At 35.0% G+C, this 19,918-nt stretch overlaps 1 protein-coding gene across 1 annotated transcript in view; it reads left to right on the forward strand.

The window, feature by feature from the left end:
* LOC117337842 overlaps positions 1 to 19,660 on the forward strand; it is a 121,625-nt gene extending 101,965 nt beyond the window's left edge. The window contains 16 exon segments of the mRNA XM_033898968.1: positions 106 to 273; positions 1,310 to 1,491; positions 3,011 to 3,166; positions 4,227 to 4,474; positions 4,476 to 5,312; positions 6,730 to 6,735; positions 7,903 to 8,058; positions 8,344 to 8,529; positions 8,900 to 9,019; positions 9,238 to 9,399; positions 9,968 to 10,089; positions 10,200 to 10,274; positions 10,712 to 10,904; positions 11,197 to 11,335; positions 11,656 to 11,817; positions 17,625 to 19,660. Coding sequence (XP_033754859.1) covers positions 106 to 273; positions 1,310 to 1,491; positions 3,011 to 3,166; positions 4,227 to 4,474; positions 4,476 to 5,312; positions 6,730 to 6,735; positions 7,903 to 8,058; positions 8,344 to 8,529; positions 8,900 to 9,019; positions 9,238 to 9,399; positions 9,968 to 10,089; positions 10,200 to 10,274; positions 10,712 to 10,904; positions 11,197 to 11,335; positions 11,656 to 11,817; positions 17,625 to 17,698 — 2,986 coding nt within the window. The 3' untranslated portion in view covers positions 17,699 to 19,660.
* Positions 19,661 to 19,918: the final 258 nt, after the last annotated feature.

Consider the following 19,918-nt stretch of genomic DNA (forward strand, 5'->3'; position numbering starts at 1 on the left):
ATTGTAGTATCTTGATTTCTTTTAAAATAACTATGATGAGGAGAAACAACGATAGAGACAGTAACACTTCAGCCATATCATTTGTATAATCTGTGTGTCTGACAGACGGACACCGAGGACCAAGAGTGACCAGGACAGCATGAGGAAGAGTCGACGTTTCTCCATGGGAACCGGTCCCAAGAAGATGAACAAATCGAAGAGTGTACCAGCGCTACCTGCCGAGGAAATCAACCCTGCTGAGGAGTACATGAAGGTCAAACAAAAGTCAAAAGAGTGAGTTGTTATGATCAGGTGACTTGGTTGACCTTATTGGTGCAGTCCTCGTTAGCTGATATAGATTGGTGGTAATCTAAAGATTTAGAAATAAGCCATGAAGCTTTCGCTTGATTAAGTAGTCCCTATATACCAGAGATATCTGTCCATCATTTCTATGTATTAGAGACATCATTAGATGTGTTTATCATTTCCTACAAATACTTTTGGTGACATAAATATGAATTATACTGGAAGCCAGTAGATTAAATATATTGTAGTATCATGATTTCTTTTAAAATAACTATGATGAGGAGAAACAACGATAGAGACAGTAACACTTCAGCCATATCATTTGTATAATCTCTGTGTCTGACAGACGGACACCGAGGACCAAGAGTGACCAGGACAGCATGAGGAAGAGTCGACGCTTCTCCATGGGAACCGGTCCCAAGAAGATGAACAAATCGAAGAGTGTACCAGCGCTACCTGCCGAGGAAATCAACCCTGCTGAGGAGTACATGAAGGTCAAACAAAAGTCAAAAGAGTGAGTTGTTATGATCAGGTGACTTGGTTGACCTTATTGGTGCAGTCCTCGTTAGCTGATATAGATTGGTGGTAATTTAAAGATTTAGAAATAAGCCATGAAGCTTTCGCTTGATTAAGTAGTTTCATGGGGTAAACTCATTCACAATTTAAAAAGGTTTTAGAGATAAATAAAGGATAATTAATGTCTTAGATCACCTCCTTTGTCCTTCTTCAGGTTATACAGAAGTTAACAACCTTTTTTTCTTTGTATGTATGTTGTTTGTTTCCATTATGTTAATAGGAGTGTAGTGTCTAGTTAGTTAATTTATTAGTTAACTTATTACCTTGGCTGTTAGTTAACTTATGATCTTGGCTATTAGTTAACTTATGACCTTGGCTATTAGTTAACTTATGACCTTGGCTATTAGTTAACTTATGACCTTGTCTGTTGAAAATACTTATATTACTTGAATTGAACTTTGATAAATAAAAATAATTTCATTTAATTAAATCTTTCCTTATTCCCTAGGCATTGTCTGTTAATGCCAGAAGAACAACACGACAAACTTCCAGAACAACGGCGAAGACGACAAAGACTTGATGAACTACAACAAACCGTAGAGGAGGCCAGACCGCCTGATAAACCAGGAATGCCTCAAAATATTCAAGTGAATGGTACAGCTGAGCTCACACCCAACACCCAGTCAGCATGTAAGCTTTCCTCTGATTCAGATTCTCTGAGTGAAAATATTCCAGATTATTTGAGAGAAGAGCTAGCCAGCTTTTCACAGATTGCTTCCCAGCTTTCAGATGAATCAGCTTCGCAGCTAGAAAGTATACAAGAGTATGAACCAGATGAGTTCATACCCGATACTCAATCTGCTTGTAAGCTTTCAGATGAATCGGATACTCAGATCAGCGGTATCCATGACTATATTTCAGCAGAGCTTGCTACCACGCACCAGTCTGCTTCTCAGCTTTCAGGTGAATCGGACTGCCATAGCGAACATTCAGATTCATTAGGTTCGTACATTATTTCAAGTTTGTTGTCATGCAGACCAGAGATTTTCCTTAAGAGCCCGTTAGCCCTGAAGATATACCGTAGCCCGTTTGTTAGACCCTATCCACGGATAAGCCATAGAACACCTGTTTGTGACCTGTAAGATTGTCCGTAGCCCACGCGTGCCTGTGACCCTGTGATAATTAACTAGCACCTGTGAGGGGTATTTCTGGATACTCTTGACGTCATTTTCTTGGCAGTCCGGATTTTGAAGAATGCAATTTTGATTTTGTTTCCGTTTCTACTGGTTATGTTGCCTGCTGAGATGATTTGCTTTCTGTTGATCCCATATTAACTTCTGATAAACCACATGATTAAATTTGAATGATCTTATTTTATTAAAAAAATACATTTCAAATGATGTGGTATACATATAAAAATTTTGTTTCATGCATGCAGTTATGAAGATGCTATTTCGTCTAATGCTAAACATCTCAAATGATATGCTATATACAAAGTCTGACTTAAAATCAGAGACAATATATGGTTGTATGTTTGTTGATAATGAAGAATGATAACAATGTTTTCCTTTGTTTATCACCTGTTCACCAACACATGTTGTGGACACTTTTCCTTAGCATGAATTGGTGTTTTACAGTTGCTTGATGATCACAACCTGCAGTAAGAAACAATAAACTACTTCTAATATAATGAAACAACTATTTCTAATACAGCAAATTTGACAAAGGTTTCAGATTTTTTTCAGCCATCAAAAACTACCTGGAGACATTTTCAACCGGTTTGAATTTACAATGCATAGAAAGCTTCATTTTCGATATCTCTCATTGGGTAAATATGGCAAAAGTTCAACGAGGATATCTCAGAGTATAGAAGATATTGGTCATGAAAAAGCAGATCATTTGGAATTCACTGCACGAATGTTTCACTAAATAGAATTCCAGGAATTCTGAAGAAAGTATTTGTGTGTAAGGTTGTGATCAAAGCCCATTGTTATGCTGCTGTTGCCTTTGACAGTGATTTGGCCCTGGTGCCTTGTTACATGTCCTCTATCTAACTTGCAATGTTTATTTCAAATTCCTTTCTGATTGGACATGAGCACTGTGTGAACTTTGTAACATGGGGTTGCCTAGCAACAGTGGCTTTACTGGTGACATGTGACTTGAGTTTTTTCTGTGTGTCTTACTAACCTGATGGCATGTTTGCCCACAGATGTTCCTCGCACGCGAAGAGACCGGCGGGAAAGACAGAGATCATTTGTGAAAGAACAGGAATTAGAACGAATACGACAACGATTTCAAGGGCGCAATCATGCTGGCGATCGATCATCTGTGTCAAGTTCTGCTTCATCGAGCACAATTAGTAGTGGTACATTGTACACAATCACTGTCAGGATAGAAGGGCCCTCACATGTACTTCTTACATCACAGCACCCTAATCACCCATGGGAAAACCATGTCTATTTCTGGACCACATCAACTCCTCTGATTCTTCATCAACCTCATTGGTCCCTAATTTCCAAACATCATGTGATCTTCAGCCAAAAATAAATATCATTAGGTTGTAATCAGATAAGATATTTTCACTTTCAGGTCATATGTAGCTTCAGCTTTGAAATATATGCCAGGCGTTTTATAGCTAGTGTAGCTTTAGTAAAATATTTTATCCTATATATACTCAGGCTGCAATGCAGCATAATATCACCGTTATTTGTTTTTGTGTAATATCCCCTATTACAAGGTCATCAGAAGCAATACGACGACATCAGCATTGCAGTAGGAGACCTGGTTTTTCTTATATTCTAAATTATCACATGATAAAGTATATGGCAAAAATGATTTTAAACCTGTTCTAATTGTGAGATTCACTGAAGCTAATTTTAAAAAAGGTCATGTATAAACGGGACACGTTTAGGATCCTTTATCAAAAGCATTAATTTCTCAGCTGCAGAAATAACCAGTCAAAATAGTTTTCCTTTATTCAGTTAAAAAAAAAAAAATCTGATAGTTCAGTATCAGTAAAGTAGTCAGCTTTCCTTAAAGCAAATGATACAGATCTTTTAGAAAACAGAGCTGTGATGTGAAAAGACAATGGAGGGTCACCTAGATTGTTTGATAGGGCAGACATTGTACAGACATTGTACAGACATAGCGTCTCGAGTATTTCTATAATTTGTTTTAGAGGAAATTGAAACTGAATCTGTGAATAGGTGCCATTGTGTAAACTTACAACTGGTGATGGTGGAGAAGTTAGGACTGGACTGTAACAGTGTATCTATGTCAATATTACACTATCAACCTCCATGGCATTCTACTTCATTTGACAAAACTACCATAATTACTTTTGACATGTGATACTATTACATTTCTGATGATCCTGATTTAACTTTGGTGAATGTCTATAAACTTTTTTATGTTTTTATCTTCAGATGATCAACAACAGATGAGAAATGGTTACTCGATGCGACCAGATCTGTCCAAGGAGTCAGGTTACCTTAGTAATGGTGATCTGTCCCAGAGTCAGAATGGATTCGAGTCTAGAAACAATGCTATTAACGAGAGCAAGAGTAACACAGTGTCCCCCACCGGACAACCTAATAATTCCAGTAACAGTCGCTGGGCCAAATATTTACAAACAAAGAAAGAGGATGTGGAGAAGTCACCCGAACCTCAGCCCTGAAAATGAACCGGGCATGCTCAAACGACATCCATCAATAAAGGGCGACAGCTTGTCTCAACGAAAGGAAAACCTGCAGCAAGGCCACATAGGTAATGCAATTCAGCGGATGCCTGTGGAAGGTTTTGATGCTGAGGATAAAGACAATGTTACAACAAACATCAGCCGTTTTACAGCGAACGGTGAGGCAGAGTGTGGGCCTAAGGAGATATCCCGTCCCACAGGTGATCTCAGTGGACTTATCAGTAAGGCTAAGGGTGAGCTGTCACGGCAGACCGTTGCCAAAGAACCACCTAAACCTACCCAAACTCCTACCTCCCCTCAAGAAGTGAAAATAACTGAAAGTGACCTACAGTGGGACAAAATGTGTAAACGCTTACGTAGACCTTTAAAAATCAAGGATTTAGACTTTACAGACCTCAATGAAGAAGACGACTGTGATGTGTTCGCTCCTACAGCACCAGTATTTGGCATAGGTGGTGCTCCTCCACCACCGCCTCCAATGCCTGGTATGGGATTGCCTCCACCTCCACCCCCTCCCCCTGGTGGTTTACCACCACCTCCCCCTCCCCCACCAGGTGCCCCACCCCCACCTCCTCCCCCTGGGATGATGGGCAGTCCAGCCCCTGGTATAAAAACAAACCTGCCTCCTGCTCCTGGTGCTACACTGAAAAAGAAGAAAAAGACAATGAAACTCCACTGGAGATTAGTTCAACCTGAGATGCCTCATCCTTCTACAAAAGGGGAGACAATCTGGAAAGACATTGTAGAGGTCAAGGTTGATCCAGATAAACTTGAACATCTGTTTGAGACTAGAGCATCAGATATGAAGCAGAAGGTCAGTACTCAAGGCTTGGTCATATAATCAACAGATAGCTTATCACAATGTAGAATAAATAGGTTTTCACTACAGATGGAATATTTTCCCTTACTGCTTGTCTAGATTTGTACTTGTACTAGAAGAGTACATGCTTGTACATGCAGCTTTTCTCCCAAATGGGCCAGTGTTATAGTTACAAACTTTATTTTATCTTTGCATTTATATGTTTCTGAAAACAATGTCTTATAATATTTCCAATTAAAAATTTCATTATCATGTGACATATCCCATCATGCATCATTGTTCATTGGTTGGCTTGGTAGACAATCTAGATGTTCTATTTGGTTATTTTTCTTATTGGTTTCTTTCTTATGTTGTTGGTTTCATATCAGAATGTTCATCATGTAAAATGACTCCTGCTTGAAAATTTGTTCATGGCATTGAATTATACTATTCATGAATTCAAAACATATGTGACATTTCTCTTAAAAACATTTGCAGGAAGATATTTTAACAGAGAGAATTACATGTTATTCATAACTCAGAGAAAAAACAAGTACATGTGATTATTATTTTGTGTAATTTACACACAGTTAGGATGTGCTGTGATGAACGTTTGGCAATGAAACACTGTGACAATTAACTTCTGTTGTACACGTAGATTTGGGATGAATTTTAAAACCCTTATTGTTTTGTTGACCATGTTTATATTTGTTGTGTTTATGACAACTTTTCCTCATGTATTAGATACCTGGTTACTTTTGTTTTACTCTATATCCATATAGCTTTAAATTCCATTATGATGTATTTTCTCAATCATTGTGGTATCAATATTATTCTGGGCTGAAAAGAATACTGTTTATCAATTGATCAGTTTGCTGCATGCATATAAAATACTTCACCTCCCATATATTTGCAGACAGCAGCTTATCAAAATAATTTACACAATAACTTTGCAGCTTAATTTAGCAAAATCACATTATGAAAATTTGTATGGGGTAAGAGATTAAAATTTGTATAGGGGTAAAAAATCAAAAAAAATCTATAGGGATAAGAGATAAAAAAAATTGTATAGGGGTAAGAGATAAAAATATTGTACACTTGTGGAAGCACATTAACATCTACAGGAATGGCATTGTGTTATCTTACAAAAAAAGACTAAACAAAGTTTATCTGCAGGTTTTAAGGGAGCAGTTTGTCTTTGATAGAAGAATCTGCCTGTCATTTCTGTGATATGTAGCAGGGTGCTCACTTTTGATATGTAAATGTAGAATATTTGTCAAGGTGGCTGGAACACTCTTACTAATGCAGAAATATTCTCATCTTTTTCTTTCCATGCTGCACAATCTCGGCTGACATCGTCATGGTGCCTGTGTATCTGATATGAATGGCTATTGCATGTGTGTTGCCATTTTTGTTTACAATGCACAAACAGGAATTGGTAAGATCTATATACATGTGTATGTGTGCTACAGGTTGGATGGAGCTATGCAAGATCTATTTAACCTTTAAAAAAAAAATTTTAAAGAAAAGTTCTGTGGATACTAAATGCGAAGTAAATTTGTTTCATTAAACAATTAAGATGTCCTTATTTTTATGAAATTCTAAAGTATTATAAATTTTTCTTGTTTCTGAACATTTGATTTTTACATCAGCTATGCCTTTAAGATATTTGTTCATTTGTGTAAAAAGAGGCATGTTGTGTATTAAGGATTACAAAGTTGTGAGTCAAATTTGATGTTTTATAAAGATGGATTTTTCTAGTTATGGCTGAATTATCAGAAACAAATATGCTCCATCCAAACTGTTTGTTCTTTGATGACTTGTCAACAAAAGTTATACAATATTTTTAAAATGGGTTCATTTCAATGTTGTCTTTGTGCTTTTAGTTTTTTTTATCATTGCAAGCTAATGTTTCACTGTTGAGCAATAATTATGAGTAAAATACTTGAATGTCCTCATTGGAAGTCTTCTTTACTTTCACTTACATATTGTGTATCATAAATTAATTGAATTATTCTTCAAATTAAACTTTTAATTAATTATGTTATTTGTAAAAAGTAATAATGCATGTAAATTACATACAAACTTGTTACTGACCCTTAAACTAATGATACACTAAACTGAGCTTTTGTGTGGATGATCAATGTCTTCGGTTTTACAGCATGTTTTCATGAAAATGACATTTAGTTCACATTTTGTACTAACTTTCATTTCACCTAAACATTTGAACATTGATACCTTCCTTACCTCCCACAGTGAAGAGTTTGGTTTTAAGTTAGGACTGAGATATGATGTTGAGTGAAGTCTTCCCTTCCTTGATGCCAAATCATACAAGAGCATCAACTCTTGGATGCCTTTTTTAAGAAGTTCACCAAACCAGTTTGCCCTCTAGCTAGTGTGTGGGTTTGGAGTGTACAACACCCTTCCCTTCCAGCGACCAGTTGCGTTCCCTGATTGTGTGCTTACATAAAGTTATTTTACTGCTGTGCAGCTAATGCAGATTAATTTTCTATTAATCAGCTGACTAGTCCCTTCCTTCAGTTAATGACTCTGTTGTGCCTCGCCATTTCTTACCTTGTATGTAGCTGATCACTGTTCATTACAGAAAACTGACACAAGTGGAAAGAAAGAGATCTCTGTCCTTTCTCCTAAACGGTCAAATGCTATCAATATTGGTCTGACGGTCTTGCCTCCTCCCCGAACCATTAAGGCAGCCATTTTGAAGATGGACAACTCCATCATGAACAGAGAAGGAATTGAGGTAAGTGCAGCATTGCAATGCTAAATAAGTATGATGAAAAAACTTATACAAAAGGGAAAATAACAATTTAAGAAAAGATCTGAAAAAAAATCTTCAAAAGCAGTTTAAGCAGTATAAAACTGTTGACAAGTAGTAAGAGTCACTACAGCAGGTTATCATCTCAGTAAAAAGATCATCATGTCATTTAGATGGGTATACCAGGTGTATTAACTTCAAACTGATTGCCACATATTTATCTGGTACTCTAGGGAAGGATTTAACATTGACTTGTTTGTACATTTACAGAAGATCCTGACGTCCATGATGCCGACAGAGGAGGAGAAGTCACTGATCCTGGACGCCCAGATGGGTAACCCTGATATACCCTTGGGGACTGCCGAACAGTTCCTCCTCACATTGTCCTCCATCAGCGAGCTGCATGCCAGACTCTCCCTCTGGCTCTTCAAACTCGACTACGAGTCGGTGGAGTCGGTGAGTAGTTGTCTCCCTTTCTACGTAAATACAGTCTCAAGGTCTGTACCATTAACTGAGACACTGCTTCCTGCTGTGTTAGTCTCACCAACCAGTCGTTGAAGTATTGGAAAACATAATGCTGCTCTCTCTGCAGGTTTTCCTGAATCATCATCATATAAATCCATATTCTCTAAGTCTTCTGTCAATTATCTATTTAAATTTCATTGTTTACATTCCTTGGTAAAGTGGTGTCTTCCCATGTATATGAAAAAGTGAAGCATTCAACTAGGTTTTTGTTCTTCTTATGAATGAGAGATGGTTGCATCAGTAACAAAATAATGAACATTGTATTTAATACTGTAATACGTTCTTGTTTTCCAAATGACAGGAAGTAGCAGAGCCCCTTAGTGATCTGAAGAAGGGCATTGAAGAGTTACTGAAGAACAAAACATTTAAATACATCCTGTCTGTGATATTGACTATTGGAAACTTCCTTAATGGTGCTCAGGTAAGTTATAATATAAAAATTGATAAAATAATCATCCAATCTAATTTCTAGGGAGTTGAAATAATTTATTGTTGTTTTTCCATACTGCATATCATGAAAAAAAGATATATTTATGTAAGAAAAAATACCAAAATACATTTATCCCCAAAACTATCTTATATAAAATCACAGGTATATAAAAGGCATAAGATATTGATATGTGTATTTTGTGGTTACAGGCGAGAGGTTTCAGTATAGAATACCTAACCAAGATTCCAGAGGTGAAGGACACCGTCCACAAACACTCCCTCCTGCACCATCTGTGTGTCATCATCATTGACCAGTTCCCCGACAGTACTGACCTGTACTCCGACATCGGAGCCCTCGGGCGCTGTTCACGGGTAAGTTCATCATGGTACACAGTATCCTCTGAAGTCAAAATATGTATTCCCTCTCACAAAAAGGATCTACAGACATTGTCAGGAATAATAGTACAATAACGAATGTTGCAGGGACTGTCACAGATGCTTATCTTCTTTATTAATAATTTTAATATATATATAATATATATCTTATCTTCTTTATTAATATTTTTAATATATATATAATATATATCTTATCTTCTTTATTTATAATTCTAATATATATACAATATATATCTTATCTTCTTTATTAATAATTTTAATATATATATAATATATATCTTTTTAAAGATTTCGGGTAAATATTTGATGATTTCCTTAAATAAGTTACCTGTGTTGAGTTATCAAAGGTTTTATCATAAGACAGAGACCTACCTGTTTGTAACATTTCCTTTTATTTTTATTTAGAAACTAGTTTATAATAGACTTGTTAGGAAGTAGGAAAACTGTATTGGGTTGTGTGAGATTAAAAAAATGTTTGTAATCAAAAGTGCAAGGAATAGCTTTGATTTGTTGGATATTCATGAGGCCTTTGACCTATACACAGGTGGACTGGGATGAGCTCTCCAATAAGCTTGAAAAGATGGAGCGCGAGTGCAAAGGATCATGGGATCATTTACGTGCAATCATAAAACATGATGGAAGTTCAAATTCAAGCATTAAAACAAAGTAAGTAATACTTCAGTATATAGCAGAACATAGAGTGTACAAAATATCAGGTATCTTTTTACTTTCAGTATTGTGATAATATGTAATTAAAACGTTTTAAATAATTTCAGGTTGTCAGAATTCTTGGCGGATGCAGCAGAAAGAATTATGATTTTAAAAATTGTCCATAAACGGGTCATGCAAAGGTAGGTACAGTATTTTATGTAATGTGAATCATGTTATTGTCATGTATTTAATAATTGGATTGTTATAGGAAAACAGTAGAAATCAGAAAAGTACTGTTGATGTTTAAACCGCTGGTAATGCTCATAGTGTCAGAGATGGGTATATTAAAAGATTTCTTATGTTAGTCCGAGGGTCAATAACACACAGGTGTTGGAAATGACTGATTTTGCATTATTGGGATTTCTTGATTTTTGGTTTTTAAGAAATATTGTTTTATAACAGTTATTAATATTCAATCATATGATCATATGTCAATATGGAGGTTTTTGTTTAAAAAAAAAAGAACATTTAAGATTTATGAGAAAATTAATAATATTGAAACATTAGAAAAAAAAAATGAATAGTTGACAAGTATGGGTATGTTATATTTGTATTGAGTGCATGTTTTACTTTACAGATATAACAAACTCCTGTTGTATATGGGTCTACCCCTGTCAAGTGCACGCGACCTCAAGGTGAACGCCTTCTGTAAAACAATAAGTGAGTTTGCCCTGGAGTACCGGACGACGCGGGAGAAGGTGATTCAGCAACTACAAAAGAAAGCCAACCAGCGGGAGAGGAAGAAGACGCGGGGCAAGATGATTGTAGATGTATGTGGACATGTTTTGAGGATTTGGTACTTTTAAGGGTTCTGTATTTAGTGATGGTTTCACGATTGCACATTGACTTAAAAATTAAAAAGATTGATATGATTGCAAAGAATTTTAGAAAAATGAATTTCCAATGATGGGGATATCAAATAAACAATTGGAAAGGTTGTTGATATACTAAAAGATTTCAGTGATTTCTTCGATTCTGTGTAGCATTAATGTTTCCACTTGTAAATATTTCCCTGATAGATTGTAACATTGGATTCACAAAATGTCCTACATTTGATTTCAGACGGAAAATTTCTCCAGCTCCAAGTCCAAGTCTAAAGATGCTCAGAATGATGAGGCATTACAAAGGCTCCTGTCCAACGGTTACACGAGTGCCGACGACCGGGGCATGCCTGGCCATAAACGCAGACAACGCGGTCCACGTACGTACATTATATCATCTAACTGGGCTAGTGCTTTAAAAATGTTGTAAAATATAGCTGTTGAAATTGGTCAGAAGTCATAGCAAAAATGTTGGAAATAGCCCAAAGGACCAATAACTATCCCTGGCACTTAAATTTGGAGATTGTTAAGTATACTGTTTATCAGTCTATATGTACTCTATTATATACAGAGTTTTGGCCCTTTCTTAATATTAGTCAGCATTAAAAAAAAGATAATTTAAAATTCATGCAGATGACAGAATAAAAATAAAGTCCACCAAGAACAGAAATGAAAATGTGTAATGGATTTTTATTTACAGTTGATTCCAAATCCCAGTCATCACGAGGCTGTGTAACGACAGACTCAGAAATGTATGACACAGGAGATGATGAAATTCTCGAGGCATGTGTGCGAACGGCAGCAGCCCCCTCTAGTAGGCCCAATAGGGAACGAAAGCGGTCCAGTAAACATCGTAAATCATGTATGTATTGTATTACACACCTGTTGGTGGTAGATATTGTGTTGTAAGTCTTGTGTCAGTGGAAAAACTTTAAACAGAAATACATGTGATAGCTGTGACTAGTAATATTGATGTTTACAGTAAATCTGTTTTATTTAGCAAAATTAATGTAACAAGTCAAGTTTTATTTTATATACTTTTGCAGCGATATTCATGATTTTATCAGTTATTTTGCTCCAATATTTATTTCCTAAATTTATCCTTTTGATGGTGACAAGTAATTGGTTTTGCTAAATACTACAGATCTACAGATAGTAAAATATGTGTACTGTAAAATTCTAGATAAATTAATGGTGTAATATGTAAATATTTCACAGATATATATCTTATGCATGAACAATATGGGCCTTTCAAGGCTGTGACAATAACTCATACAGGGTGTCTTATTTGTTGATGAGGAGATGACATTTTTTTACCCATAATTCCAGTGACGCCAAGAATAGACATGAGGTATTAGGTTTACACGGGGTGCAGACAGGTAAACTTCTGGTAAAAATCAGTTACAATATTGTTATGTCCCTTCGCCCCGGCCGTTATTTCTGGCCAGTTATATACCTGTTTGCGGTGCTTTTAATTAATTACAAACAAAAGCTGTTACATTATATGTATGCATTCAGACAACATTAATTACTATGATTATAATTGGTTATGTACTAATACAATAAAATGCAACATTTTCACATTTGCTATGTTACATAAGACTTATCAAATATTCCAAACTTTAAAGGATAATTCAATGAAGATTTCATTTATGGAACTTGTAAAGTGTGTAAAGATTAGATGTCCTCATTTGCTTCCTTTAAAAGACAAGTGTTGCATTTTGTTAATGGTTTCTGTGATTTTTCAGCATTGGAATACAAATCTTGTCAGCTTTAACATAACTGCTCCACAATCATTTCGTCACAGCATTTTATGAAAATATTAGTATTTGGAATCAATAAATGATTAAAAAGAAAGTATGATTTGAAATTTCAAAAAGTTACTGAAATGAAATAGGGAATTCACGGAGATGATTGTGATAGCAGGGCAGGTTATGTACAAGATATTTCGCATGGTCAAGTTGGTTACGGATTCAAGCATCTCAATGACTAAGATTTAAGAATGTTTTACCATCAGCTGGCATTGTGTTTGTGGTGTCTGCTGGTAGTGAGGGGAATGTGGGCTATTACAAAGAAGACAAAGCTGACGGTACAACATTGTTTTTATTTCTCACAGAGAAGATAACAAGTTCCTGAGAGATTTTGAGTCTAGTTACGACTCCCATGTAACAGCCTGGGATATTACGTGTAATTTGTGTCATTAATGAATTGTTTTACAGGCATCTCCTCCCCCTCCTCCTCAACACCTGTAACAAAGTTAAAAAAAACTCCATGTAACCCCTGAATCCTACTGTTCAGTTTGCCCGTACATGTATAATTCTAGTAGATGTTGTTTAATTCTACGTATCCTGTGTGATTTTACCCCTGACACATCGAAATGAAGTTCATAGCATTGATAGTAACTGTATCCTTTGTTTCCGTAAGGAAATCTTGATCTCAAACAACCTCCAAGCCAGTGAATGTTCAAATTAACATTTAAATGGTACAGAATGTTTAACAGTAACAACCAACCAAATAACTTTTAATGATAATTTATGTTATTGCATCTGTTGGTATTTCAAGTATCACTGCAAAAAGATGCTCACTACTAAAATAGCTTTCATCCTAGAGAAAATATTAAGTTTATCCATGACCACCAGATATTTTGTCACTTGCATAATCTTCACAAGTATGTTGTAGACAGTCCTCTACACCAGTAGTGTCACTGGAAAAATATATCCCTGTATTGTACTTAGACCAGGTATTATTCTAGCCATTGTTTCATCTGGAAAATAAACCCTAGTATTACACAGGCCATTGTTACAGATATTGTGTCACCCGAAAAATAAACCCTTGTATTACACAGGCCATTCTTACAGATATTGTGTCACCCGAAAAATAAACCCTAGTATTACACAGGCCAATTGTTTGTAGATATTGTGTCACCCGAAAAATAAACCCTAGTATTACACAGGCCCATTGTTACAGATATTGTGTCGCCCAGAAATAAACCCTAGTATTACACAGGCCATTGTTACAGATATTGTGTCAACCAAAAAAAAAAACCTAGTATTACACAGGCCATTGTTACAGATATTGTGTCACCCGAAAAACAACCCTAGTATTACACAGGCCATTGTTACAGATATTGTGTCACCCAAAAAATAAACCCTTGTATTACACAGGCCATTGTTGCTGATATTGTGTCACCCGAAAAATAAACCCTAGTATTACACAGGCCATTGTTACAGATATTGTGTCACCCGAAAAATAAACCCTAGTATTACACAGGCCATTGTTACAGATATTGTGTCACTTAAACATTCTATCCCTGTATTTCATAGACCAGTTATTGTAGATATTGTGTCACCTGAAAAATCTACACCTGTACTCTATGTAGATCACCTATTGTATCATGTCGCAGGTTTAGATAACTAGCTGTAGTAATTAGCACTGCCAATTTTCCGTTACTTAACCACTTGGTTTGGCGTCTGTTTCAGCATTTTGGGATAGTGACACTGATCATTATTGATAGGTAAACGATTGTGTGTTGGTTGTTGCAGCATTCACCTTGTATACCTATACCAGTACTCGCAGTCCTTTGTAACACTGTCAATTGTGTTCGTCGCTCAGAGAGCCTTTTCATTATTCGTTTCTATTCAGTTTTTTGCATTTTTAGACATTTCGTACTTCTATGTTGAGTAATGTTTGTAATTCATAGTGTTTACTAACATTAGATGCACAGCTCATTGCTATCTCAGCGAGACTTTAATAGAATGTTAGGCCATATAAGTCCTGGTACCTGTACCAAGGTGTACCCAAGGTACCAGCTGTGTCAGAAATTTACGTTTTATGCTAATAGTAGGTGTGGCTTTTTATCTGGACAAAGCAAAATCTTGTCTAAGGGCTAGATGTATTCTTTGAAATGTGAGTTAGTTTTATTTCTGTAGCTTATCCACCATCTGATATTGACAATCACTCCTCTTACAAACACTTGGTTCTTACATTGGACAAAATCGTTTAAGGTTTTAACCAACCATATCAATAGGATCATTAGAGTAAGCCATTGGCATGAAGACTTGTACAAAATTCTCATCCCTTAATGTGTTATTCATAACACCACCCTATTTTCCAGCATTTTTTTTTTCACTTACCACTTATTTTCTTTCATGATTTCACAGAACTATAAACTGTTAGAGTTTAATGTTTCTCTCTCGTTTAAATACAGTGGTATTTTTTGCTTGATGAAAATGATAGATTCGTTAGAATTTTGTTGAAAAAATTCAGTTTACATTTAATGATATATTTTGTCTTAATTCAGCTAAAGTAAAGTCTAAAAACATAGAACACCGGTAATCACAGAAAACAGCCAGTAAGTAATGGCCGAATGTGGAGTTACCTCCCCTGTGCTGTGTGATGACCTCTCCCAGATTTCGAGTTGTTTTTGTATATGATCAACTTTTTAATTGACCTAGTCTTCCTTTTCTAAATTGTTTTAGAATCTTCTTATCGTTTTTCATTCCAATATCATTGATATATATGAATTGATGGTACCAGTATTTTAATTCCAAATCTTTATTCCTGCTCGTCCTTATGGTGCAACTTTTAATTGGTTGGATATGTTTTGTCTTGTTTCTATGATTCCAAGTTGCTGTGCAAAACCAGTCCCTGGAAGATCAGTTGGACAATTTAAAATACTAGTATCAATAAAATCTAAAATTATATTCTAGATTTTAGGGCACAACTGCTTCAGAGTTTCTCTCTATTTTACCTGTATACCACTCTGAAGATATTCAATAAGGAAAGTGGATGAAGTCTTAACATTTATTGTTTTATATAAGGCCAACTTAACTCAGAAAATGGTAACATAGTTCTTGATATCATTAGTGTAGTAATGAAGGTATTCAGTATTTTGTTTCTGAATTCTGTTCAAAAAAGAAGGAAAAGTCGGTGCCTAGAAATAAAGTATTAAGTTCTGTATACTGTGTATTGATGTCACTTGTCTTCCTCTGTGACAGCTATATATTATCTCTTGTTATTCCTGTATATAGTTTTCAAGTCCTTAAAGTGTGTAATTTGTTTAATATTTGATTTGTTTTAATATGTTAAGCTACTAGAACATCACGTGTCACAATGAGTTGTCAAGGACACCACACGAAAGTGGTTTGTAATTCACACACTGTGCAAGAGAGGCGTTTCAAATTTAAGGAAATCATACACACTTCACACAAAGTATTAGGAACTTTACAGTGAAAATACACAGCTGCTAACACCAATGTTTTAGATATGTTATGTATATACTGGCATGTGAGTTTGAGAATGCAATTGAATGGGGTTTTTATTGTTTAAGTTTAAAGAGTTAAGTTGAATTTTAAGTTTATTTTCTTGAGCATGGTTTGTTTTTATAGGGATTTAATACAAGTAGATATAAATATATAGCTGCATTTTAAGTGATCTTTGTAATAAATCTAAAGTTCATTTGAAAATAGTTAAATGTGAATTATTCCCTTCAATGTTGCTTTGCTGTTGTAAATTGTGGCCTTTATTGTCTAATATTCAGATTAAATGACAAATAATAAAACCCACAGTAAAAATGATTTTCAATTTTATGTTAGATCAATGCTTTGTGTAAATCTTCACAATATCAAATTCTTTTTCTTTGTTGTGCAAAATATGAAATAACATGTCCATGATTATTCCAGAATTTGCCATAATGAGAAGGATGTTATCATATCTGAGAACCATGTATTATATATGTTATAATGGAATGCTGGACTACACACCAAAAAATATTTTATTTAAAATGCATTCAAGGTATCTATGCGGTTGGAGTGCCAAATTGCCCTCCTTGTACTGTATACAGACTGAATTAAAGCAGTTGGCATTTTATGTTGTGAAGATAGCATGTACTTGGTAGAAAGAGGCCATGTTCTAGATGTGTAGATTTAATCTATATTGACTCATATAGTATGGTAATAGCATACAGATAAATACTAGTCCTTTGTTAGAGTGCTCTCCCCTTGTAGTTTAGCATGGAATGTGTTTTTTCTTTATTTGCAATAGTTAGGCATAATGAAGAATTACTTGAGAATATTTTGACATGTGATGACTTTTGTTGATGATAGATATATGATATATCACACACCTATTTGTTAGTGTATTGCTGATCATCAGATCAACATATATCCTTATATATAAATATTTCTTATTGTGTTTACTGATTGTATGCAATATAGTTACCAAGTAGTCTCCCCTTATTGAATGAGTTAGAAGTATCATGATATATCTTTTGTATAATGGTAGACAAAAAGGAGATATATATATAGATATAATGCCACCATTACAGTTTATGAAACCCTCCAGCTGGAATGTAGCTAACAAAGTCTTTGAATGACAAAATCATTATATCGCATCTCACAAGAAGGAAACAAACCACAAATCTAGCCCTGAAGTTACCTGTTGGATTCTGCTTGTGCACACAGTATTATGGAGGGTTTCTGTGACTGTATGGTTTGTTAAAACATGTAAGATATGAACACTAGAATAGGCTGCTGTCACGTTTTGTCTTGTGAGCCTTGTATCATGTGTACTGTTGCCTTGGTTACCTGTCGCCCTTTGTATGGCAGTTATATGATATATAAAGACATATGACCTTGAGATGTATTACTAACCTTTAACATCATATTTCAGTGAGACGGACACTAAAAAGTGGGCTCACAGCAGAGGAATGGGAAACAGTGGCTGCATATTCTGATGCTGTTTAGAAGTTCTACATCTATGGAGCTGCAGAGAAAGAAACAGTGGATCGTGGATCAGATCTGGTAGTAATTACGCTTTAAACCATTGCTGGAAATGTGGTCCTTGTATCAGAAATATGTCCTACTATTACAATCTTAACCATGGATACAAAATGCTTGCTATTCAATAATGTCGTCGTGTCATCTCCTGGAGTATATACTGCCAACCAGCCATCAGACAAAGAGAAGTGGATCTAGCTTGAGATTATCTGTCTGCACGGTCTCGTGTACATACATACCGCAATGTGTATTTGTCATGCAAACAATTTAAATGTGATTAATTCAGTATTCATTCATCTATGTGCTCTAAAGTCTTTCAACCAACCAACATCTCATTTTCCATTACGACTCCCTCCATCCACATCGTCGTCCATTGACTGGAGTCTGGAGATTCATCGTTTATCATCTTGTACTGTAATTTAGTGTTATGAGATTAATTGTTAATATACCGGGGCAGGTTACCCTGTAGTGATGTGTAATATTTTTAGTTGATGAATATTTATTATTTTGTCTTTTATAAAATACACCAGCTTGCCTTTTTCAGTGTGTATTTTGAGCTATCTGTCTCATTATTTAATCCATAGTTTTGAGGAACAGAAACCAAAGCGGTACTCCTTTTATCTTTCTTTCTGCATCAACACTTGGAATTATTTTTAGCACAATTTTATGGTGTTTTAGATTACTAGGAGATAAAATTCTGATGCATAGAAGCAAAATAGAATAAGTTACAGAAAGCATTCTCATACAAATATACCATTTGCAGAAATTATTTAACTTCAGGGAAATGTTCGATACTGTACTTTAAAAAGTGTGTATAAGTATATACTAATATATATATATCAATATATTATGTACATATTTGTGTATCTAACAAATCCATCAATGTTTTATGAATCATTATCCATGTGTACACTGCGTTATTATGCTGCCTTCTAGTCAACCATTAAACTGTCATACGCCGAGTCTTGTTCATGTAACAGGTGTTCTAAGGTCTAAGATATGTGTGTAGTGTGTATCTATAGGGACTACACTGTTCTGTAAGTCATCATGTTAGTGAAACCAAACATTTGCAAATACATGTATACAATAACAGCTGCTATAGGGACGGGACACAAGCTGTGTAAAAACATGTGATACTGTTTTGTACAGAAATGAAATACTGATGAAATTTCCATTTTAAATTGTAAGAAATGAATATATTTATGATACTGTTATGATATAAAAAATAAATTTTATTCATTCTAACTGTTAAGAAAAATTATCGCATAGAAATTTGTAAAAAAAAAAAGGTAAGATATTCCATCAAAAGAATGAATTGATGTTACCAAACTTGTTTTCATAAATAAACTTAGACAAAAGTGAAGAACACATACAAAAATAATGTTTTCTTATGAATGCGTCCCACAGTACTGAAACAGTTAACCACATTATTGTATGACATTGTTGAACCTTTTCATTTATTATCAAAAACCTTTGATACTGTGCAGTGATTATTGAAACAAGTGTTGATTGAAATGTTGAAAAATATTATTGAATCATTAGGTTGGAAATATAAGATATTTCACAACAATCTTTTTAACTGGCGTTGACGATTGATGCAGATTAAGGGTGATTATATATATTCATTGTGTGTATCAACCAACATAATATTACTGTACTGGTGTGTCAAAAATTCAAATCCATCTGTATCAATATGAAACCTAATATGTGTAGGTAATATTTGTCACAAGTAAAAATATTTATCAAGTCTACTTAAAGTATTCAGCATTAGGTGTTTTTCTCTACTATAACCTGTACTGCCATTGGTTGTTGCTATGACAATCAGTTTTCTGATAGGTGGCTTCCGGAACGAAATCCTGGGAAGGGTAATTGATGTGGTAATCATTGTTTATTTTTTTAACAGGCTCATTTATGAACATACACCAATGTTAAAAGGACAACTTCTTGTTAGATTTATTTCTTGTTATGTTATAAGAGAAAGTGCTTTAGATGATTATACTTTTGTGTATATTGAATAGCTATATAACACCATGTGGTGAATGTTTCCCAGAACAATGAACCTTTATATCTGTGATTTTTCTAGTTTTACAAACTGTACAGTCCCTTGCCTGTAGATAAATTGTCGTACAGTTGTTGTCAGTCTGTCGTAATATAACTGGAATCTCAGCTGATTGAACATCTCTGTTG

Source organism: Pecten maximus, chromosome 11 (assembly GCF_902652985.1).
Source record: "Pecten maximus chromosome 11, xPecMax1.1, whole genome shotgun sequence".
In the NCBI taxonomy this organism is placed as follows: Eukaryota; Metazoa; Mollusca; class Bivalvia; order Pectinida; family Pectinidae; genus Pecten; species Pecten maximus.